The sequence below is a fragment of the Leucoraja erinacea genome, chromosome 9, assembly GCF_028641065.1.
Source record: "Leucoraja erinacea ecotype New England chromosome 9, Leri_hhj_1, whole genome shotgun sequence".
Classification (NCBI taxonomy): Eukaryota; Metazoa; Chordata; class Chondrichthyes; order Rajiformes; family Rajidae; genus Leucoraja; species Leucoraja erinaceus.
Window position 1 is genome coordinate 6,828,992 of NC_073385.1, and position 24,779 is coordinate 6,853,770.

The 24,779-nt window shown below is 40.8% G+C and overlaps 1 protein-coding gene across 1 annotated transcript in view; it reads left to right on the plus strand.

Moving 5' to 3' along the window:
* Nucleotides 1–24,193, plus strand: part of sel1l (SEL1L adaptor subunit of ERAD E3 ubiquitin ligase) — a 46,679-nt gene extending 22,486 nt beyond the window's left edge. The window contains exons 4-21 of the mRNA XM_055640093.1: nucleotides 1,780–1,938; nucleotides 2,668–2,773; nucleotides 5,343–5,505; nucleotides 7,698–7,751; nucleotides 7,840–7,899; nucleotides 8,434–8,515; nucleotides 9,001–9,155; nucleotides 9,515–9,571; nucleotides 9,955–10,023; nucleotides 10,110–10,187; nucleotides 10,595–10,657; nucleotides 15,803–15,890; nucleotides 16,657–16,805; nucleotides 17,641–17,806; nucleotides 18,686–18,760; nucleotides 19,792–19,964; nucleotides 21,026–21,154; nucleotides 22,689–24,193. Coding sequence (XP_055496068.1) covers nucleotides 1,780–1,938; nucleotides 2,668–2,773; nucleotides 5,343–5,505; nucleotides 7,698–7,751; nucleotides 7,840–7,899; nucleotides 8,434–8,515; nucleotides 9,001–9,155; nucleotides 9,515–9,571; nucleotides 9,955–10,023; nucleotides 10,110–10,187; nucleotides 10,595–10,657; nucleotides 15,803–15,890; nucleotides 16,657–16,805; nucleotides 17,641–17,806; nucleotides 18,686–18,760; nucleotides 19,792–19,964; nucleotides 21,026–21,154; nucleotides 22,689–22,853 — 1,991 coding nt within the window. The 3' untranslated portion in view covers nucleotides 22,854–24,193. The remainder of the gene's footprint in view (nucleotides 1–1,779; nucleotides 1,939–2,667; nucleotides 2,774–5,342; nucleotides 5,506–7,697; nucleotides 7,752–7,839; nucleotides 7,900–8,433; nucleotides 8,516–9,000; nucleotides 9,156–9,514; nucleotides 9,572–9,954; nucleotides 10,024–10,109; nucleotides 10,188–10,594; nucleotides 10,658–15,802; nucleotides 15,891–16,656; nucleotides 16,806–17,640; nucleotides 17,807–18,685; nucleotides 18,761–19,791; nucleotides 19,965–21,025; nucleotides 21,155–22,688) is intronic.
* The last annotated feature ends 586 nt before the right edge of the window (nucleotides 24,194–24,779 follow it).

A 24,779-nucleotide genomic window follows, 5' to 3' on the forward strand; every position in this document is an offset into this window, starting at 1 on the left:
CTGCAAGGCCAGTGTAGTTTAAAATTGGGTGAAAAAATGCAGTGCCAGTGCTGTTATGGTGAACTAATGTACTGAAAGTTGGTCTATTAAGTGGGGTTGCGATGTAGACTCTGTATTAAACTTGCAGATGATTTTTTTTTTGTTTCACAAATGGTCTACCTTCTAATGTGCTGTTGGTTGACTACCAGAGTAAAATTTGCTGCTGAGCCCTACAGCTTTTATTTGACTCTCTGTGAAACTCTTCCATCTAAAAATAAGATTTGATCATATCACTTGCATGCTGTAATGAGATGTCAGCAGTATTGCAAGCAGGTGTTTGGTTCTCCCCGTCCATAATTAATATGCCACGTATGCAAAGGGAGTTTCTGTACACAATGAAATGTGAAATGTTTTGTTTGATCGCTCAATCAGTTCAACTTTATGGTGATTCTTATCATTTTAATGTTACATTGAGTTAAGCTGGGAGGTAGCCCGTACAATTGGCCAAACGCTGCATTTTTAAAATTATAGAAGAACATTTTTGAGTAAAATTTATTTTACTGCTATTTTCACCCAAAGTTTACTTTGAATTGAACCATGTCAAGGTGCCCTGTTAAATCTATGAATAGCTTGGGGAAATTGATGTGATCGCCTGATTTAAATCCAGTTTCAATTTGTTTGTAAACATTGGATGCAAGTTGTTGTTGAGCCATTTTGTATGTGTTAGATCTGAAATTGGAAGCTCGTCATAAAGAGTGTGTTACAAACATCAATTTGGCTAGCAAAATGTTAATTTTACTGGGCAGTCTTCAACACGAGTTTGATAGCCAAGCAATCTTTCTGGACCACTTGGAAAAACCCACACACGTAAGGCAGGTACATGTTAACACTATGTAATAAACCTTGTTCTTTTTGTATTTTGTTGCTTGGGTTTCAGGGCCTGAGCTATATGAAAGGTTGAGCAACCTAGGACTTAATTGACTGGGGCACAGGAGGCTGACAGGTGAACTTATAGAGGTGTATTAAATCAAGAGGGGAAAAGCTAGGATGAGAGCAGTCTTTATCCAACGTAGCGAATCAAGGACCACAGCACATGGGTTTAAGGTGAGAGGGGCAAGATTTAATAGGGATCAACTTTCCCACTCGGAAGGTGTTGAGTATATGAAATGACCTGCATTTCGTTGTCTCTGTACTGTACACTGACAATGACAATTAAAATTGAATCTGAAATTGAATCTGAATCTGAATCTGACCTGCCAGAGGAAATGGTTGAGGCAGTTACTACAACAGCATTTAAAACACACCTGGACAGATACATGAATAGGAAATGTTTAGAGGGATACTGGCAAAACGTGGCAGATGGGACGAGTGTAGATGGGGTATCTTGGTCAGCATAGATCTATTTGTGCCAAAGGACCTGTTTCCATGTTGTGTGATTATATTTCTTGTAACTGCTGGCCTTGTGTTCATTTCATTTTATTGTTTCTCCCTTCAATATATATTTTTATACTTAACGTGCCTAGCTCTAAGAGCTGAATGTTTTCCATATTGAATATTGGAAGATCACTCAATGGTTTCAAATGTAACATATTCATGCAGCAGATGAATACTGGAGATCTGAATTGAAAACGGAAAATGCTGTTAACTCTGGGCTAAGAAATGGCTCCAGAGAGGCAAACTCTCCAGGTCAATGATTTTTCATCAAACTCTAGTTTGTACAGTCTGGCATGTAAAGCAAAAATAATTTGTTACTTATTTTGTGCTTAAATCAAATTATGCGTTTTGCTTTAAATCCTATAGCAATTGGTGGGACTGCTGATGGTGAATTATGTGTGTTTCCCTTCCTCTTCATGGACCGGGAGTACCTAAGCTGCACTACCGATGGAAGAGATGATGACAGACTCTGGTGTGCAACAACCTACAACTATAATCAGGACAAGAAATGGGGATTTTGCGAAAGTGGGTGCATCTCTATCTTTATCTAACTGCAATTTACGTACCTAAATCTCTCTTTGCAAAACGTCAAAGTATTAAACATTGAATGTTGAAGGTGCTAGTTTTGCAGCCTATTGTAAGATTTGGGCAAATTGTTAATTTCCATGGAATGGCACCATTCTTTTGTAACCTGTTCTCTCCTGTCATGTTAATATCCTTGAATCTTAATTGTAAGAAGCATATTTATCCATTGATATAAACATGAAATATTTGCAATAATGAGTACAAGACTAATCTATAGTTACAAAATGCTGGTTGGCTTTCATAACCATATAAAATGATTGGACCTTCTGTGAAGTCTATTTGGTCTACATTTCCCGATTGAACAAGTAATTGCCCTTTGCCAGCCTGTAATTTTACTTTGCTACACACCCACTGCATGTATTGGCATTGTAATTTGTTTTAAACAAAATCTCATCTTGCAGAAATTTGACGTTTATGTTATTTATTGCATTTTTTCTCGTGTTCCATTTCAGTTCTAGGCCGATTTTGCATGATTTTAAGCTTGACAATCTACCTGAAATTTAGACAAGGCGTCAAATATTTAAATTGATTCCTCAATCTAGAGATTTTGCGTCTACAAGTCAATTTAATTTATAGAATGCCAAGAGCCCTTGTATTATTGTAACGGTAATTTTACAATTAAAACTCTAGTTGGTCCTTGACACACTTGCTCTAACGCCTCTATTCTAGCTAATGAAGAAGCCAGTCAAAGGAAATTTGCACGGGAAGCCGAGGTAATTTATCATACGGGAATGAAAATGATTAATGGCACAAGTAGAAAGAATCTAAAGAAAGAGTAAGTATTCTGATTTTCCATTCTGAATGGCTCATTGTGCTCATAAGACATAGGAGCAGAATTAGGCCATTCGGCCCATCAAGTCTGCTCTGCCATTCAATCATGGATGATCTATCTTTCCCTCTCAACCCCTTTCTCTTGCCTTCTCCCCATAAACTTTGACACCATTACTAATCAATCTCTGCTTTAAAAATACCGAACGAATTGACCTCTACTGCCATCTGTGGCAATGAATTCCACAGATTCACCAACCACTGGCTAAAGAAATTCCTCTTCATCTCCTTTCTAAAGGTTTGTTCTTTTATTCTGAGCTATCTGGTCCTGGAATGTTTTAATCCCTCTAATCCAACAGATTGCTAAAGCAAACCTTTCCTTGTATGATTTGTTTTAGAGAGAGGTGCTCTAAACGGGTGGCTCACTTATTTGATGTGCAAGATTGGCATTTGTTATCCCGTTCTATTGGCCATTGAACCAAGTTGTTGGGCCATTTTGGAGGATGGTTATGGTTCAATCATATTGGGATCTAGAGTCGAATATAGACCTGATTGGATTGGCATGGCAGACTTAATTCCCCAAAATGCATAATAAGCTAGGTGAATCATCTTAATTCATGTCGGTAGTACTGAAACAAACTGTTAACTTCATCCATCAGATGTGGACCAAAGTTAAATTTCAGCAAATGCTGTGGGAGAATTCAAACTACAATTTGTCCATTTGGTCTGAGACCCGTGGTTACATCCAGTAACATAGCGGCTGTGGTAACACATCTTCAAACCAGGGAGTAGCATGGCATATGTATTTTCCATGCCCTATGGGTTAAGTTTTACTTAATCAATAATTGACGATCTTGAATGTGCCAGTTTAGAACTCCCAAGCACCATTGATTCTTCATGGTCCTTTGGAGTTTGGCCTCTGGGAGAATTATTAATGTTGGATCAAGTTCAGGTATGCAGGGAGTTTCCAAAAGGAACTGGTGCCTATCAGTCTTCCTGTGTTTAAGGCATCTTTGTAGAAACAAGGAACTGCCGATGCTGGTTTACAAAGGATGACACAAAGTGCTGGAGTAAGTCAGCAGTTCAGGCAACATCCCTGGAGAACATGGATCGATGACCTTTTGGCTCGGGACTCTAGTCTGGGCTCTGTATCTTTAAAAAAAAAAAGGGTCATGGCCCAAATCCTAGCCTATCCATGTTCTCTGGGGATGCTGTCTGACCTGCTGAGGTGCTCCAGCACTTTAGTGTATCTTTTGTTTTCAATATCTGGACACTATTACAAGATTTTAAAATGTGCTGGAAGTCAGATACTCGTGCATCTTGTCTTCCATTCTGCTGGACCCTGCCTAAAGTGATCCTCTGGCTCTGCCACCCGAGGCCTTGTAACTTGCCATGGATGTGTAAATTGCTCGTTCTAAGTATCCCTCCCCAGTCTAGTTTCAGTCAAAAACCACTGAATCGAACACTTGATCAACTAATCTTTATTTTAACAAAACACAATTACAGTTCCCACCACTGTACCTAACCACCGCGGGTTCGATCCTCGTATCTGCCTGTTCAACCCCTCTCAGCCTTGCTGAAACAGAGGCACTCCAGAAGGTCACGCAGTCCTAAGTGCTCTCCCAGAAGAACGATACAGGACCTTGTGGCAGCGGACTTTTATACGTCCCGGGACCTCGAGGGGCCGAACCACATGGAGGTGGTCGTTTACAATCCAATTACAGATATCGATTAACCTCATACATAACAGACATTTCCCTAACCCAATAATACAGAACCTAATACATTGTATTCAAACAGGGGTTCTCAAGGCAGCAAACATAGCAACATTTACCCTGATCTGCAAGAAAACCAGACAAGGCTCAATACCTCATCCAATCAACACTTGACAAAGTAGAACTCTGCAACATTATTTACAAGGTATATTGCAGTACTCCAATTCACTCTATGCATTTTGCACCTAATTGACAGGGTCTGCAGATGTTCTCATTCTTTTCCTGCAGCTTGGATCTAGGCTCTCGACAAACCGGCACCACTCTGCAGCTTGTCCCAGTTCTGCAGCGAGCACTTCCAAATTGGCCAAATCTCCCAGCAGCCTTGAAGCTTTTACCCCATTTTAAAGTCCTAGCCTCTCCAATCTGGCCAGGATTAACAGATGTACTGGAGGCTCCCACTCCAATAATCCAGCTAAGTGTAGCCATGAGGTTAAAGCAGGAGCCCCATGATGTCAGTGTATCAGATTGGGCATGGCCTAGATGATGATTAAATGGTTTGAAGTTATGATCATTGAGAATTTGAAAAACCTCAGGTGTTGAGTTCACTACAATGCTGTCATTTTCAAGTGGACATTGTCGATAGTAAAATGGAATGAGGTGGTGGTACAATGGATTAATTATGCTTTCAGTGCAATGCAAAAGGATACAGAGTTGATCTAACAGCTCTTGGCGTGAGCACATTTTGTGAATTGTGTGCAATTCATCAGAAACGTAGTATTCTGATTGCCATCAATGTTTCCATTATAGTACATTGCTGTTGCATCTATGTATTTTTTTTTTTTCATTACACTTTAAATTCAGAGGCTATCAAATACTTCTGAAAGCAGCTGAAATGGGAAGTACCAAGGCCATGGAGAAGGTTAGCTATGCCATGCTACTGGGCGATTTCATGCAATTGGACATTGGAGCTGCAAAGAATGACTTTGAGATGCTTGCTGCGCTGGGATCGCCAAAAGGTCAAACAGTAGGTGTGCTTTAACTACACGTAGGAATAAAGTGAGCATGCTGGTTTAAATTGAGGGTAGACATAAAATGCTGGAATAACAGCGGGACAGGCAGCATTCCTGGAGAGAAGGAATGGGTGACGTTTCGGGTCGAGACCCTTCTTCAGACTCTGAAAGTTCTCGACCTGAAAATTCACCCATTCCTTCTCTCAGAGATGCTGCCTGTCCCGCTGAGTTACTCCACCATTTTGTCTACCTTTGCTCTAAGTACACAAACTTTCTTTGTGACTCTTGCTGCAGTTTATTGCAGCAACAGTAATTTGAATTTAAATAGTAATGGAGTGTAACATAGATTTGTTGCATTGTTCCTGTTTAGAGCGACAACGTTTTAAAAGTTAAAGCTGGTTAAAATCTGAAGTTCTACTTATGGCCCTGTCTCACGGTGAGAGTCCTCCCACGAGTAATCCCGAGTTTAAAACAAATCAAACTCGTGGTAATCACGTAGAATTAACGTAGCGGGAACGTCGGAACTCGTAACGCTAACGGCAGGTACTCGGGAAATTTGTTAACTCGTGAAAATCTTTCAACATGATGAAAGATTTCCACGAGTCAAATTTACTCTTGAAGTAAAATTTTTAACTTTTAAACTCGTTGTAAGAACGTAGTAGCCCGTGAGTTTAACGTAGCGACTCGTGAGTCTACCGCGAGCACTCTTTAACTCAGCGGGACAGGCAGCATCTCTGGAGAGAAGGAATGGGTGACGGGATGACGTTTCCAAAATTCTGCTGCGTCTTTGTGTTACTCCAGCACTGTGTGTACACTTTACATCAACCAGCATAGCCATTTCTTGTGTATGACATTATTTGTTATGAGTCAGGAATTAACAAGTTGCCCGAGTACCTGCTGTTAGCATTACGAGTTCCCGCTACGTTAATTCTATGTGATTACCACGAATTTGATTTGTTTTAAACATGGGATCACACGTGGGTGGACTTGCACTCTGAGACTGGTTTAACTGTCTGTGGACATTGTACCTGAAATGGGCAATGATCAAGCTTTTCAACCATTTTTCACCCCCCCCCCCCCCCCCCCCCCCCCCCCCCCCCCCCCCCCCCCCCCCCCCCCAGATGTTTCAGAGTAAAAATGCCGTGTGTTTATTGCTTTGCAAGTTATAAATAATTTTGTACTTTTTGATTTGGCTTGTCAATATTAATTGCTGATTTGAATTGAGGGAAGGGTGTGAGAATTTTGATTGGATCTTCTAAACTTCTCCCTGCCCAAAGAATACAGTATATTGCTTCACCTGCCTGCCAGAGCTTAGAGCTTTAGTTTTGGATATTTTATTCCTTGTACAGACTTCTGTGCATGCCTCTGGAAAATCTGAAACCTTTTCTTCATGCATGCTTGAGCCACTTTAGCTTAGATACAGCATGGAAACAGGCCCCTCGGTCCAGTGTCCATGTCGACCACCAATCAGCCATTCGCGCTGGTGCTGTTATCCTACTTTCTCATCCACTTCCTGCACTAGGGTCAATTTACAGAGGGCAATTAACCTATAAACCAGCATGTCTTTGGCATGTGGGAGATAACTGAACATCCAGAGGAAATCTGCATGGTCATGGAAGAAGATGCAAACTACACAGGCAGTACCCAAGGTCAAGATTGAGCCCGGGTCTCTGGTGCTGTGAGACAGCAGCGCTGTCATCCATCAAAAGCTACTGTGCACAAGATCCCTTAAATCTTTGACTCCCCTTCCACAATTACCTACGTATAACAAAGGAGATTGTGATTTGGCCCATTGGGGTACACAGGCAGGTACATTTTCCTTCCACTTCTGTAACTTGTTGCTTTTCACAGCCAACTTTATTTGGGAACACCACTGTTGTCCATTGTTGGCTGTGGGCTAGGTGACAATGAGTAATGAAGAAGGGTCTCGCCCCAAAACACCCCTTATTGCTTTTCTCTGGAGATGCTGCCTGACGCACTGAGTTGCTCCTGCTTTTTTGTTTTTGACTTTTACTTGAGCACATATCTGCACTAAACACCTGGCCAATAAATCTAGCAGCACAGACAGCACCTGAGGGTGAGGGGTCAAACCCAGGTCCCTATAGATGAGGCAGCAGTGCCAACTGAGTCTAAACTGAGTATCCTCAAGATGCACATTGGTGAATTTATGAGATTTTCCAACGTACTAACAACCTTTTCTTTTCAGGCACTTGGATTCCTTTATGCATCTGGTGTGGGTGTCCATTCAAGTCAAGCTAAGGTACTAAAAAGCTAACCTACCTTCCTGTTGAATGTGTTTTTAAAAGGTTTTTATTAGAGCACTAATTATTTTACCTTTATGTTTAAAGGCATTGGTATTTTACACATTTGGAGCACTTGGAGGAAACCTGTTGTCACACATGATTTTGGTAAGTAATCCCATGTTGCATCAACATGTGCAGTGTAGATTTTTGCATGTTATCCAGTGATTTGAGTTAACATGTACAAATAGGCAGATTTGTCAAAACTGAAAAGAAAATGGGCATGTAAATAAATTACTCTTTTGTTCATTGCTGTTGTAAATTTAGATTTTAGAGATACAGCGCAGAAACTGACTCTTCGGCCCACCCAGTCCATGCTGACCAGCGATCACCCCTGTACACTCTCCCACACACTAAGAACAATTTACAATTACCAAAGCTAATTAACCTACAAATCTGTATGTCTTTTTGGGATGTGGGGGGAAACTGGAGCAAATGGAGAAACCCCCCCCCCCCCCCATGGTGGCAGGGAGAACATACAAATACTGTGCAGACAGGACCCATAGCAGGATAGAACCATGGTCCCTGGGGCTATAAGGCAGTAACCATACTGTTGCACCACTGTACAGCCCTGATGATTTCTATGGATCTTGTGTTGTAACAACAAATGGGCATGTAATGCATTATTTTTCAATTCTTCAGGGTTATAGGTATTGGGCTGGCATAGGAGTTCCACAGAGCTGTGAATCTGCACTAACTCATTACAAGCTGGTGGCGAATTATGGTAAGCAATGAAATTGACCTTGAATGCTGGGTTTTCTATTAATTAAAATAGTGCACACTCTTCCTGTGTAAGCAGATTTAGTGGGATTTGGAATGCAAGAGTGGCCCTCTTTGGAGATGAGGAACATGTCTAGGGAAATTGAATAGATGAACAAACTGTCATTGTTTTTTGGAAGTCCAAATTAGGGGAGAATGTATGCAACCTGTAGTCTTGGGAAACATTGTCTCCATCCCAGATACTGTTTCGAATTCCCAGATACCGTTTCGGATTCCCAAAATCTAGTTTTATTTGCTTTACAAAGTGTAGGATAGGGTAGGTGGTACGGTAATGTGTACACTCTGCCTGCTTCTATTGCCAGAAATTATTTTGAAATTCAGTGTTTGTGTAATTCTGGAACTGACATTAAACCGAAGCTTTCTATAGCCAATCTTCCAAACGTGGTGGTAAAAGTAACTCGCCGGTTTTGAAACTTTTTTTTCCTTTAGTTGCCAGTGACGTGTCTTTGACTGGTGGTAATGTTGTTCAGAGAATTCGTCTTCTTGATGAGGTTGAGAACTCTGGTGTTAGCAGTGGAATGCTGGAAGATGATTTAATTCAATATTACCAATTCCTGGCTGAAAAGGGAGATGTCCAAGCACAGGTACGGTAACATAATCTGAAAATGTCTGGCTTGGTAAAGTCTAAATTGAGTGAAATACAAGTTTTGTATTGTTTACTATTAACCTAGATAGAAAATCTATCTTGGGTGGATTCGGGTACAAGCTTGTTAGTAATTTAGTTTATTGTCAACCAGTTAGCAAAATGACAAATACATGATTACAATCGAGCAATCCAGTGTACAGATAGATACATGATAAAGAGAATATTGTGAATAAGTCATGTAACATGCCTGCGCATTCGCATGAAAGTGCATATGCAGCATTTACAAGCAAAAATAATCTTGAGTTCAAGAGATCAAAGATGTCTATCCATTTAAACTTAAAATGTTGTCTCTTCAAGGTTGGACTTGGTCAATTACATTTACATGGAGGACGAGGTGTAGAACAAAATAATCAGGTAACTATTTGAGAATAATTGTCTTAAGTGATGGTTTCTTCTGCATTTTATATCTTCTCAGCAGTGGACATTTTTAAGATATGTAGCTCCCACCACAGTTTTGCTTTCTTTTATGTATATTTAGTGTATGGATCACTTAATGGTGTTCTTCGGGCTGATAACTGGGTCTTAAACTGCTTAAACTAATGTCTGTGGGTGAAGTTGTACTTTGTTCTTGGGTCGCACGTTTGCATGATATTCTATACACGATATTGAGTTAACATTCCAAGGGCTTTATTGTTTGCTTTATATAGTAGGAATATTCTTTCTTCTGCACTTCAAGTTGAATGGAAACTCCATGCAGTTTGAAAGTGAATAATTTGATTTGTCTTCCATTTTTGTAGAGAGCCTTTGAATATTTCAATCAGGCAGCTGCCACTGGAAATGCTCACGCAATGGCATTTCTTGGGAAAGTAAGTACCAAATGAAATGAAAATGAAAATACAAACAAAACTGAATATAATTGCACATTTTAAAGTTGAATTTCTATTTTCCATAGATGTATTCAGAGGGTAGTAGCGCTGTACCCCAGAACAACGACACTGCTTTTCACTACTTCAAGAAATCGGCAGACATGGTAGGTAGCTGTAACAGCTTTCAAACAATTTTGGTGCTGTGTGATTGCTTTCAAAGCAAAATGCTTACCTGTAGTACTTACGAGACTACTGCCAGGATTTGAGGGCCTGAGCCACAGGGAGAGGCTGGACAGGCTATGACTTTATTCCTTAGCACGCAGGAGGATTTGGGGGTGATCTTGTAGAGGTGTATCAGAACTATTGGGGAAATCAAAAACTAGAGGACATAGATTTCAGCTTAGTGGGGTAAGATTTAATAGGAACATGGGCAGTGGCTTTTTACACAAAGGGTGGTGGGTGTTGGAAGGAGCTGCCAGAGTTTTATGACATTTTGAGGCCTTTCTTTCTAGTTATTTGCTGGAACACACTGGAAGACCCTTTTTTAAACAAACTGTTCATCAATTTTCAGGGTAATCCTGTTGGACAGAGTGGCCTAGGAATGGCTTACTTGTATGGAAAAGGGGTCCAAATGGTATGTACCAGTGTTTTTATGATTTTTGTTGCAACTGTGATTGGAGTGAATAATTGTCTCGATCAATCGCACAGCCAATTTTCACTTCTATTCGGCTACCTCTCTCAAACTTTAACTTCCCCTGATACACTAATCCATGGTTTTGTGGCTTCTGGTAAATGTACTTGCTCTCCTGGCAAGTATTAACCATATAACAATTACAGCACGGAAACGGGCCATCTCGGCCCTACAAGTCCATGCCGAACAATTATTTTCCCTTAGTCCCACCTGCCTGCACTCAAACCATAACCCTCCATTCCCTTCTCATCCATATGCCTATCCAATTTATTTTTAAATGATACCAACGATCCTGCCTCCACCACTTCCACTGGAAGCTATTTCCACACCGCCACCACTCTCTGAGTAAAGAAGTTCCCCCTCATGTTACCCCTAAACTTCTGTCCCTTAATTCTGAAGTCATGTCCTCTTATTTGAATCTACCCTATTCTCAAAGGGAAAAGCTTGTCCACATCAACTCTGTCTATCCCTCTCATCATTTTAAAGACCTCTATCAAGTCCCCCCCTTAACCTTCTGCGCTCCAGAGAATAAAGACCTAACTTATTCAACCTTTCTCTGTAACTTAGTTGTTGAAACCCAGGCAACATTCTAGTAAATCTCCTCTGTACTCTCTCTATTTAGTTGACATCCTTCCTATAATTGGGCGACCAAAATTGTACACCATACTCCAGATTTGGTCTCACCAATGCCTTGTACAATTTTAACATTACATCCCAGCTTCTATACTCAGTGCTCTGATTTATAAAGGCTAGCATACCAAAAGCTTTCTTTACCACCCTATCTATATGAGATTCCACCTTCAAGGAACTATGCACGGTTATTCCCAGATCCCTCTGTTCAACTGCATTCTTCAATTCCCTACCATTTACCATGTACGTCCTATTTTGATTTGTCCTGCCAAGGTGTAGCACCTTACATTTATCAGCATTAAACTCCATCTGCCATCTTTCAGTCCATTCTTCCAAATGGCCTAAATCACTCTGTAGACTTTGGAAATCCTCTTCATTATCCACAACACCCCCTATCTTGGTATCATCTGCATACTTACTAATCCAATTTACCACACCTTCATCCAGATCATTGATGTACATGACAAACAACAAAGGACCCAACACAGATCCCTGAGGCACCCCACTAGTCACCTGCCTCCAACCCGACAAACAGCCATCCACCATTACCCTCTGGCGTCTCCCATTCAGCCACTGTTGAATCCATCTCGCTACTCCTGCATTTATACCCAACAGTTGAACCTTCTTAACCAACCTTCCATGAGGAACCTTGTCAAAGGCCTTACTAAAGTCCATATAGACAACATCCACTGCTTTACCCTCGTCAATTTCCCTAGTAACCTCTTCAAAAAATTCAAGAAGATTAGTCAAACATGACCTTCCAGGCACAAATCCATGTTGACTGTTCCTAATCAGACCCTGTTTATCCAGATGCTTAGATATATAATCTCTTAAGTCTTTTCCATTAATTTGCCCACCACTGAAGTCAAACTAACAGGTCTATAATTGCTAGGTTTACTCTTAGAACCCTTTTTAAACAATGGAACAACATGTGCAGTACGCCAATCCTCGGGGACTATTCCCGTTTCTAATGACATTTGAAATATTTCTGTCGTAGCCCCGGCTATTTCTACACTAACTTCCCTCAATGTCCTAGGGAATATCCTGTCAGGACCTGGAGACTTATCCACTTTTATATTTTTCAAAAGTGTCAGTACTTCTTTTACTTTGAAACTCATAGTATCCATAGCTACTCTACTAGTTTCCCTTACCTCACATAATTCAATATCCTTCTCCTTGGTGAATACCGAAGAAAATAAATTGTTCAATATCTCCCCCATCTCTTTTGGCTCTGCAGATAGCTGTCCACTCTGTCTCTCCAATGGACCAATTGTATCCCTCGTTATCCTTTTGCTATTAATATAGCTGTAGAAACCCTTTGGATTTACTTTCACCTTACTTGCCAAAGCAACCTCATGTCTTCTTTTAGCTTTTCTAATTTCTTTCTTAAGATTCTTTTTACATTCCTTATACCCCTCATTTACTTAATGCTGCCTATAATTATTTGTAGATCTCCCTCTTTTTCCGAACAAGATGTCCAATTTCCCTTGAAAACCAGGGCTCTTTCCAATTTTTACTGTTTCCTTTCAACCGAAGAGGAACATAAAGATTCTGTACTCTTAAAATTTCCTTTTTAAATGTCCTCCATTTCTCTTCTACATCTTTCCCATAAAACAAAATGTCCCAGTTCACTCCTTTTAAATCATTTCGCATCTCATCAAAGTTAGCCTTTCTCCAATCAAAAATCTCAACCCTAGGTCCAGTTCTGACCCCCTCCATAATTATATTGAAACTAATGGTATTGTGATCACTGGACCCGAAGTGCTCCCCAACGCATACCTCCGCCACCTGTCCCGTCTCATTTCCTAACAGGAGGTCCAGCACTGCCCCTCCTCTAGTAGGTACCTCTATGTATTGCTGCAAAAAACTATCCTGCACACATTTTACAAACTCTCCAGCCCATTTACAGAATGTGTTTCCCAGTCTATGTGTGGAAAGTTGAAATCTCCCACAATCACTACTTTGTGCTTACTACTAATATCTGCTATCTCCTTACATATTTGCCCTTCCAATTCTCAATCCCCATTTGGCGGTCTATAATACACCCCTATAAGTGTTGCTACACCTTTCCCACTTCTCAGATCCATCCAAATAGCCTCCCTAGACGAGCCCTCCAGTCTATCCTGCCAAAGCACTGCTGTAATATCTTCCCTGACTAGCAATGCAACACCTCCACCTCTTGCCCCTCCAATTCTATCACACCTGAAGCAACGAAATTCTGGAATATTTAGTTTCCAATCACAGCCCTCCTGCAACCATGTGTCACTGATCGCCACAACATCATTCTTCCAGGTGTCTATCCAGACTCTAAGCTCATCCACCTTTCTTACAATGCTCCTAGCATTAAAATATGCACATTTAAGAAACCCCCCGCATCTTATTCTCTGTTTATTTCCTTTTTCTTCTTTCTCCTCTTGTGTCCGAGTGCTTCCCTTTTCTGCTTCCTGCCTCCCATTCTGTCTACTAGCTTTCTCTATTTGAGTCCCTCGCCTCAACCATTCTAGTTTAAAGTCTCCCCAGCTGCCTTTGCAAATTTCCCCGGGTTCAAGTGCAGCCCATCCTTTCTGTACAGGTCCCACCTTCCCCAAAAGAAGTCCCAATGATCCAGAAACTTGAATCCCTGCCCTCTGCACCAGTCTTTCAGCCACGCATTTATCCTCCACCTCGCTCCATTCCTACTCTCACTGTCGCGTGGCACAGGCAGTAATCCTGAGATTGTTACCTTTTTGGTCCTTTTCCTTAACTCTCCTCCCAACTCCCTAAATCCTCCCTTCAGGACCTCTTCCTTTTTTTTTACCTATGTCATTGGTACCTATATGTACCACGACCTCAGGCTCCTCTCCCTCTGATTTAAGGATATCTTGGACGCGTTGAGACACGTCCGAGACCTTGGCACCAGGGAGGCAGACCACCATCCTGGTCTCTCGACTGCGTCCACAGAATCGCCTATCCGACCCCCTAACAATAGAGTCCCCAATTACTATTGCCCTCTTCTTTTTGTCCCTACCTTTTGGAGCAACAGGGCCGGTCTCTGTGTTGGAGGCCCGTCCGCTGTCGCTACCCTCGGGCAGGCTGGCACCCCCATCCATACTCAAACAGGAGTACTTATTTGCAAGGTGTACTGACATTGGAGTACTCACTCGTCCCTGCCTCTGCCCCTTGCCCTTCCTTAGCGTGACCCACACGTCTCTCTCCCGTGGTTTTGGAGTGACCACCTCTCTATAACTCCCCTCTATGACCTCCTCACTCTCCCTGACAGAGGTCATTGAGCTGCTGCTCCAGGATCCTAATACGGTCCCTTAGGAGCCCCATCTCGCTGCACCTGGTGCAGATGTGGACGTCTGGAGGGCCATCCGACACCATGACCTCCCACATCTGACATCCAGAACAGTACACTGCGCTGGCTGTCATTCTCCCGCCTTACCCTGGATCCGGTACAAGTACACTACAATAGAAACTGCTGGGAGAAATCAGCAGGTATCTGACTCACAACAGCTGCTCCCTCTTGACCTTTAAACTGTACCTTTATTATATTTACCAAAAAGCACTGTACCTTTACTAAAGCATTGTACCCTTAGCTGACTGTACCTTTACTAAAGCACTGTGCTTTTAGCCCACTGTACCCTTGGCTCACTACCTTTACTAAAGCACTGTACCTTTAACCAGAAATGCTAACCTGAGGTTGCACCCAATCAGCTGCTTCCTCTAGTCTGCTTCCACCAATTAGCAGCTTCCACCAGAACCCTCCCTATGGAGTGTGGAACGTTACAGATTTCGGTAAAAGCCCTGACCCTCCTCCAATCGCTCCAACGGTTCCCAGGCCTCTGTGAAAGCAAGCCCCGCGCTCGATTTAAATACTCACAGCCCTGACCCTCCTCCAATCGCTCCAACGGTTCCCGGGCCTCGGTGAAAGCAAGCCCCGCGCTCGATTTAAATACTCACAGCCCTGACCCTCCTCCATTCGCTCCAACGGTGCCCGGGCCTCTGGGAACTGTATTGACTTCTACCATCCATGTAGAAACTTTGTTCAAAACAATTCATCTATTCTAGGCCAAGCAAATTTCATTTGTAATGCTTTTGTGCTTAAATCCATATCCTTTTGTGATTGCCTCAACCTTTGTCCCTGTCCCTCACTTTCCAAGTAGCCTGTAACTCTGCAACCTTGTCTGCAACCTTGAATGAAGCCTGACCTTCATTCCATCAGCCTTCATTACCTCTAAATGAATTTCCATGCACGTCGGGTACACAGTGTTGCCGTCACCTTAAAATTAAATACTTAGATAATCAAATTTGGAGCAGAAGTGTCTATACATCACAAATCTTTAAATTACTGGAGGTAAAAACATAACCACATCTTGTTTTGGGTGATTACTGAACCAAATGACTTCTGTTTTCTTGTATCACTAAAATCATGTCTGATTTGAATTGAATCTCAAGTTTATTTTCCTCTTTGAACAGAATCATGAATTGGCACTGAAGTACTTCCAGAAAGCTGCAGAACAGGGTTGGGTGGATGGACAGCTTCAGTTGGGCTCCATGTATTACAGTAAGGCAGTGTATTTATCTACTATTTCTAGACCTGTTTATAAAAAAATGTACAGATCTCATTGGTAACTGTTATTCAGCTACAGACTGAGTACTTTAGAACACGACAAACATCAAACTATTGATAAAAATATTGTTTGGAAACAGTATTTTGAGCTTTTGCTGTAATCTTATTTTCTCCATTTCACTGAAGTCAAATGACTGCTTAGAATATTTGCAATGGTTGCCATTGACTAACTTTGAGCAGCTGATTTTATTCCAAATGTAATTTGAGTCTGAAATAAGCTGTGCATTAAGGCATATTGTGTTTTGATGTCAAGATCGGAGTTAATAAAGTTATTTGGGTATGTTCCATAAACAAATGGCCATTTTATTATCTCACCAGTAAACCAATAAATTCCAGTCCATTTTTCTTATACTCAAAAAGTTTTCACTGTATGCTGGGATGACATTTATCACTTGGTAGAAAACTGTGGCTGATAGTAAGTTTATAGGTAATTGTACATGCATCACAAGACATTTGGGCAGAAAGTATTGTTTTTTGTTATTGTCACATATACTGCGGTATAGTGAAAACTGTTTACTTGCTATCCAGGTAGAATGTTCATACATGAATGCAAACCAGTTCCATACAAAGGCAAATAAATAAATGATGGGTCTTTGTCCCAAACATGATGGAGGGCACTGTATATTTGACCACAGTTTTATTTAAGGCTGTCTTTTCTGTGTTTTCAGTCACGTCCAATGAACCAATGTTTGTTTTGTAGATGGCGTAGGTGTGAAGAGAGATTACAAACAAGCCTTGAAGTATTTTAACCTCGCTTCACAAGCAGGACACATACTGGCTTTTTATAACTTGGCTCAGATGCATGCAATAGGCAGCGGTGTGATTCGATCTTGTCACACAGCTGTTGAGGTAAGAATATGTACGGTAATATTCTTACTGGGGGAAAGCAGTTAATGTTTCAAGTTAATGATTGGAGGAGTTTTTAACATTTGGAATATATAGCAGCTTTAATATTAAACATTTTAACGCTCTGAAAAGTTAATCAAACTGAAATATTATCTATCTCCAGCTGTTGCTTCACCTGCTCAAAATTTACAGCTTTTTTTAGTTTCTGACATCTGTAGTTTTCTAAAACTTAATTGATTTTTGAAATGCCTCTGCATGTAAGTGGATACAAATTACATACTGATTCTGCATCATGTAACCCAACAAATAATGGGCCCTATAGTGCTGACCTTGGCCAGTGGTTCAGACGGAAATCTCTTGCATTCAGATGCTCCCATGTAAGCCAGCCCTGGACTTGTACTATTCTGCAGCTAGTCAAAATGAACAGGGTGAATGAACTTTGGGGAAAATGGCTTTGTTTTTAAATCGCGTCAGAAGAGTTTTTTTGTTATTTTTTTAACAAATCTCTTTTCAAGTCCTAAATCGTTGAAACTGAAGTATGCATGTGAATTTCTATAGAAGCTGTGATGTGACATTGGCATCCATCAAAGCCCATCAGTTTTCTGGGGTGAAACTTCAGTAAGACCAAGCAGGCCTCACTGCACCATCTGGATTGGGAGGTTGTACTAGATTGGCCCTCTGTATCCAGCCCAGATAAATGGTGGTGGAGTCACAAGAACTTTGAGAATTCAAGTTCATTTGGCCGTTTTATAGAAAACCATCATTGTATCTCAATTCTATTTTTTCCTGTGTCTTTTTAAAACTTTTTTTCTGATTTGAATCATTTCCTCTTTTGCAGTTGTTCAAAAATGTCTGTGAGCGAGGTCGCTGGTCAGAACGGCTGATGTCTGCATACAGCAGCTATAAGGAGGGCGACACTGATTCTGCATTGGTGCAGTACTTGTTATTGGCTGAGCAAGGGTACGAGGTGGCCCAGAGCAATGCTGCCTTCATTCTGGATCAAAGTGAGAACAAAGACCAGCACAGTGGCATTTCAATTGCCTGTCATATTTCATATTTCTCTGGCACTTCTAATAGGCTGCCTTTGTTTAACTTCCTGGGAAAATATGGTGCACAGCAAGTGGCCTACACAGATTTAAAGTGATTTTAATATTCTAGCATCTGGAAGCTGGGCCCATCACATCCATACTGACCCTCATGCCTGTCTACTAAATCCACTTACGCAGATTAATTATTTATTCCTGTCTTCAGTTTAGTTCATTGGTACCTGTGCTGAGGTACAGTGGAAAGCTTGTGTTGCAGTCAGCGGCAAGACAATACAAGATTACAATCGAGCCATTTCAGTGTATGGATATACATGATAAGGGAATAACATTTAGTGCAGGGTAAAAAGCCTGTAAATTATATTTAATTCAAGGGGCTTCTGTTGCTGCGCTATGGAGTTGTCACAAATGACTAAACTAGTTCAAATCCCAATTTTAAGAAATTCTAAAGTTTGGAGTTTTTAATTTTGAACAACAGACTTGAGATTTATAAACAATTTTCATACTAAGCATTGAAATATACTAAGTAATGATCCTATGTGACCTAACATTATTTCAATCTGAAGAAGGGTCTACCTGAAACGTCACCCACTCCTTCTCTCCAGAGATGCTGCCCGCTGAGTTACCCCAGATTTTTGTGTCTATCTTCGGTTTAAACCAGCAACTGCAGTTCCTTCCTAAATATTATTTGTTAGGTGGTTTAACACTAGTGAACTTAGAAGCTTTAAGCTAAACAAGTACACCATATTGGTAATGAATCGCCATTTTTTGGAGTTGAGTAATTGTACTTTTTGAATTAGGACTTGAAGTGCAAAGACTAAATATCTCTTCTCTTTGTAGAGGAAGCTAGAATTTTTGGTGAAAATGAGACATATCCACGAGCACTACTACACTGGAATAGAGCAGCATCACAAGGTGAGTGACCTTGAGGATGCACGGGATGCCTACCAACCCAAAAACTGTACGTCATACATTCCACGTGAATGAATTCCACTTTGGCCGTTTCAATTTAGCTTTGTTTTCTGAGCTATGCTCCCAAATGTAATTTGTTTCCAATGTCAAATTTTCACTGTTCTGATAGAAAAATATTCAACAATAGTTTAAACTAAATAGCACTCATTTGTAACTAAAGAAATGTAACCAATATATTTTCAAATATATAAGATGGACACAAAAAGCTGAAGTAACTCAGCGGGACAGGCAGCATCTCTGAAGAGAAGGAATGGGTGACGTTTCGGGTCAAGACTCTTCAGGGTGAAGAAGGGTCTTGACCCGAAACGTCACCCATTCCTTCTCTCCAGAGATGATGCCCGTCCCACTGAGTTACTCCAACTTTTTTTGTTTATCTTCGGTTTAAGTTCCTTCTTACAGGTATTTACAAATGTGATCACTGTAGATGGGCTGATTGACTCATTCTGACTACTATTTCCTTCAAAAATTAAGAGATGCAAAGTTTGGACAAGCTTAAAAACAAACAGAATAAAGCAAGAGCATTGCATTTCCGTGAGTTAGTTCAATAGAAAATTCCAGTAAAGCTCTTTAAAAGTTAAGCTGTCAACATACCTGCTCCTCGTGTGAGTGCCATAACATTTTAATTTACTGATATAACAAGCATTGAGCTACTTTATACTTTAGATTTTCAATGCAGAAAATTGGCCTTTCGGTCTACAGTCTCCGAGCTGACCAGCAATCACCCCATACACTAGCAATATCCTACACACTAGGGACAATTTACAGAAGCCAATTAACCGAAGCACCTGGAGAAACCCCCATGCAGTCACAGGGAGAAGGTACAGTGCGGACAACACCAAGAGTCAGGATCAAACCTGTCTGATGCTGTAAGGCAGCAACTCTACCGTTGCACCACTGTGCCACCCGAGCTGTTGAATAGCTTTGTACGGTAAACATTAAGTTCTGCAGGTACTTAAACTTTGTTTGTGTTTTAGGTTACACAGTTGCAAGAATCAAGCTTGGAGATTATCACTTCTATGGCTATGGCACAGACATTGACTATGAAACAGCCGTAATTCATTATAGACTTGCCTCTGAACAGCAGCACAGTGCGCAAGCAATGTTTAACTTGGGCTACATGCACGAAAAGGGTTTGGGCATTAAACAGGTACGATTTAAAAAAATAACACTTTGTCTTATGAAGGCCATGTAACACTTTTGAGTCACTACCTTTGTTATGCTTTCCCAGCAGTTTCTGACTTTGCTTTGAGTGTTATTTTAGTAATTTTTTAAAATCTGGCATTATTTTGTGCTCTACCATAAATACTGTACTGAGCCGGGAATGTGTATGTTGGCTGTAAATGAAAGCTCCAATGCAGTCAAATCTTCAATGTTTTATTCCTTTGGAACACAATTTCAAATTTATTAACCCATATTTTGGTAGCTTTTTTCTGTCAATCCATTGGTTATATTGTGGCAAAGGATAATGATGGCTTTTTATTCGGTATATGGATATTTTGGTATTCTACACCATTTTAATGGTGTTTTATTGATTAGGCTTTAAATGACAGATTCATGGTACGCTCAGTGCCTATTTCATCCCACATAGGTTACATTTGGAGGTGGTAACGAGGCTCACAGGTTGAATATGTGGTACCTTCTTAGATAGGATATTAAGAGGATGGTTTCTTTGGAGAGGTAGTTGGCTGCTAGATATTGACTCCAGTTTTGACATCTCAATATAAAATGTGGAACTTTATGGAGGAACTACAGACGCTGGGATCTTGAGCCAAGCACCAGAGGAACATGGGAGGTCAACCATTGAATGAATAAATGATACTTTGATATGAATGACAGCCATTGTTTGTGGAGGAAATGGACGGACAATGTCACAGATTGACAATCTGAAGGTTCCAGACCCAAAATATCATCTATCCGTTTCCGCCACTGATATTGCCTTGCAGAATTCTAGCACTTGGTTTTGATGTGGTTGTTTAAATTATTCCCTGTCTTTTTGGAATCTTGAGCATGCACATCTAGAAACTTCAACCTTTCTAGATCTGGTTAACTTTTTGATCATAGTTACTATTTCAATTGTATTGAGGAATTATTCTAAATGGACCGTTGCATATCTGGGACGTGTACTGCTTGTTAGAATGTAGAATTCATTTATTTTTACCAGAGCTAGTTCAGTATACATTTTATAACATCTAACATTTTTTCTTTAAGGATATCTATCTTGCAAAGCGTTTTTATGACATGGCTGCAGAGACGAGTCCTGATGCTCAAGTTCCTGTCTTCCTTGCCCTCTGTAAACTGGGAATGATCTACTCAATGGACTACCTGAGTGAAACCAAAGTAAGTAAACAAAGGGCGTGAACAAAACTTTATATCCCCCTCCCCATTATATCAGTGTGTGAAAATCCATCCTTATCATAATATGAAATTGGAAATAACTTTGAGCAAACATGGTGGTGTAAAGTCCCATGGGTCAAATTTGGTTCATTTGTACTCCATGTCAGGCACCACTCATGGGAATTGCACACATCTCACCATGAACAAACGTTAAAGCCGTTTCCAGTGCTGTAGGGCAATTATTTCTATGAGAACCCAGATTTGTAGATGCTAGTTTAAACCGGAGATAAACACAAAGCTGGAGTAACTCAGCAGGGCAGGCAGCATCTCTGGGGCGAAGTAATGGGTGATGATTTGGGTCGAGACCCTTCAGACCAGTCGGGGGGTGGGGGAAGGGAAACGGGAGATGTAGACGATGTAGAGAGAGAGAGAGAGAGAGATATAGAACAATGAATGAAAGATGCAAAAAAAATAATGATGATAAAGGAAACGGGCCATTGTTAGCTGTTTGTTGGGTGGAAACGAGAAGCTGGTGTGATTTGGGTGGGGGAGCGATGGAGAGAGGGAATGCCAGGGATGTCCAGTATAAGGTAGGATTTGGGGTACAAGACTCGTGTCTTTTAATCAAATATTATCTTCTTCCAGTTAAATCTATAGAGGAGGGCTTCTCATGGTGGTTTTAATATTGGGTGGATGGTTCCGGCATCTCTTGCATTGTGAGGCGGCTGTTCTACCTGCTGCGCCACTGTAACCTGAATAAAATTGTCCCATCTGTCCAGAATATAATATAATTTTATTCAATGTCCTCACCATGTGCTGTAATTTGCCTCATGGACGTCTCCCATGGCATGATACAGCAAATCTTGACCAAGATGTTTAAAATAGCTCCAAGGTTCAGCACAAGATGGCTTTTGCCCATTTGTTTTTAATTGTGTTCGGATGGGGGTCTAATGAACATAGCTACTGAAGTTGCACAGTTTGTTGATTCTAAAACACAATTGAGATTAGCCCATCCAGATTGTTGGGATACAACAAATGTTCATACAGTTTTCTACGAATTTGCTTTGGTTGCTAATCTAGATTGGAGCAAGTTATAAACATACAGATGCTTATAGGAGAAATGGTCCGTACTCCTGTTGGACTTAAAGTTAATGACCATTGTTTAATTTAGAGATGTAGTGCAGAAACGGGCCCTTCAGCCCACCAAATCTGCACCGACAAGCGATCCATGCGAAATAGCACTACCCTACACACACTAGGGACAATTTTATTTTACACCATTTACACCAAGCCAATTAACTTACGAACCTGTACATCTTTGGAGTGTGGGAGGAAACCAAATATCTCAGAAAACCCACGCAGGTCACTGGGAGAACGTACAAACTCCATACGGACAGCACCCGTAGTTGGAATGAGCCCGGGTCCCTGGCACTAAGTCAGTAGCTCTCCCGCTATGCCACCATGCTGCCGTGCAAAATCAATCTTTGTTGAATCTCAAGGCAAAAGTTTTACGTGAAATTTCAATTTCCATTTGCAGTTACGAGAGATGTGGATGCAGATTGACTTGGATACTTTACTGGGCCCCGAGTGGGATCTTTACCTCATGACGATACTTGCTCTGCTATTAGGAACTGTGATTGCATACAGGCAGAGGCAACAGCAGCCTCGCCTACGGCCACCAGAACATCAACCTCAACAGTAGCAAAGACATCATCTTTCCTTGCCTTCCCCCAACACCAACACAGTGCAAGAAACAAATGGATTTTTAACTTTTATTATGAAGTGCACATTTTCTTAATAAAACGGCCTGTTTTGGGGCTTACTGAGATTTTAGCTATTTAGGTCGGTGTCTGGAGATTAGTTTTACAAGTGTCACAGAGCTTGTTCTTCAACATTAATACATTGTTCATTTTACTTTTATTTCCCATTGATTCGAATTAAATTTGCCAGTTTTGAGTTGGATCCAATTTGTTTTCCATGAAGACGTGCAAAATAAATCCTGCAAAAGCTACTTTTCACAGTGCCATTACCCAAATGTCAAACCACCTGCCCAATATCTCAGTTAGTCTGATCTTTTCCTGCACTTCAGATCATTTGAATTATTCTGACTACTTGCCTAGCATTCAACAGCAGTCTCCTTGTGTAGTTTTACTGTTTTTGTCAAATGGTAAATTTTATCCCTCTTCAGAAACCTTGTGCAGCTAAAGTAATGCACAATTTAATTCGGCGTTAAATTTACTGCTAACCTGGAAACAAATTTCTAATTAATGTTTCAGATTTGGCATTGTCCCCCAATTTGAGTGATTCTATGTTGGTCCCCTGCTGGAAAGAGGGTTTTCACAGTATTAGTTGTTTTTTGTCTTTTACAGATTTATTTTGGCAGGCAGGATTAAAAAATACTAAAATTTTGAGCGAGCCATTTTGTTGTAGTACGGTGGATTTATTTTTCTTGTTAGGGATATTTTTGAAAACGTGCAGAGCCAAATCGGTGAGAGTAATTTGGTTTCTGCCATGAATGAAAATAGTGATTGGCAAGTGACAACACATTTGTGATAGTCTTGGATGATATCTTAATTTTCGAAGGGCAATGTTAGTTTAATTATGGATTTGAATGACAGAAATGGCGGAGCAAAGAATGTAATTATGATTTGACTCTTGCGTTAACAGGGAACCACTAGAGTGGGGGAGGGAGGGGAGAGATTCAACTTTACAATTAACCAACTTCCAAGAAGCCCCATTAAACACTGTCTAGCTGTAAATCAGCGAACTGGTCACAGGGGCAAACCGTCAATATAGATTGCACTTTTGTTTGAGCATAGAGCTGAACTTTCAAAGCATGTGTTCCCTTTAAAATTGGGGTGGGTAACTATGTTGTAAATGTACTATATTGTAAATGCAATAAGGAACTGCTGTGTAAAATTGTTTAAAGATGTTAATAAGATGTACAAACTTTTTTAATATGATCTTTTGCGAATTGAAGATTGCAGTCCAATTAGTCACAACTGTATTTAAGCTTGTTTTAATAAAAAGTGTCCCTAAGTAGCCATAGACTCATTATTTCTACATTGTGCTCTTTGTACTTAAAGCTGAGCAGTGGGGGGCTGAAATGCGTCTTGTCAAGGAGCAGGGTGCTCCCTTAATTTCACAACTTTTCAATCACGAGAGGATGGACTGAGGAGATCAAATTCAAGACGATATGACCTTGAAAGGGGAGACAAAAAAATGGCAGAGCAGTTAAACAACTACTTTTGTTTGTCTTCCTTAGTGAAGACAGAACCATCTCCTAGAAATACATGAGGATCTACTGGTAGGGAGGAATTGAAGGGTATCCACATTAGTCCGGAAATGGTGTTGGATAAACTTGGAACTGAAGGCAGATAAATCCCCAGGCATGAGGTTATGCATCCCAGAGTACTCCAGGAGGTGGCCCGAGAAAGCGTGGATGCATTGGTGATAATTTTCCAATGTTCCTTGACTCTGCCCACCCTCTAGTCCACAGGAACAGATCCAATGCACTGACTAATCTTCTGGAATTTTTTGAGGCTGTAACAAGCAGAATGGATAAGGGAGAGCCAGTGGATGTGGTGTATCTGGACTTTCAAATACCCTTTGACAATTGGTTGTCAGA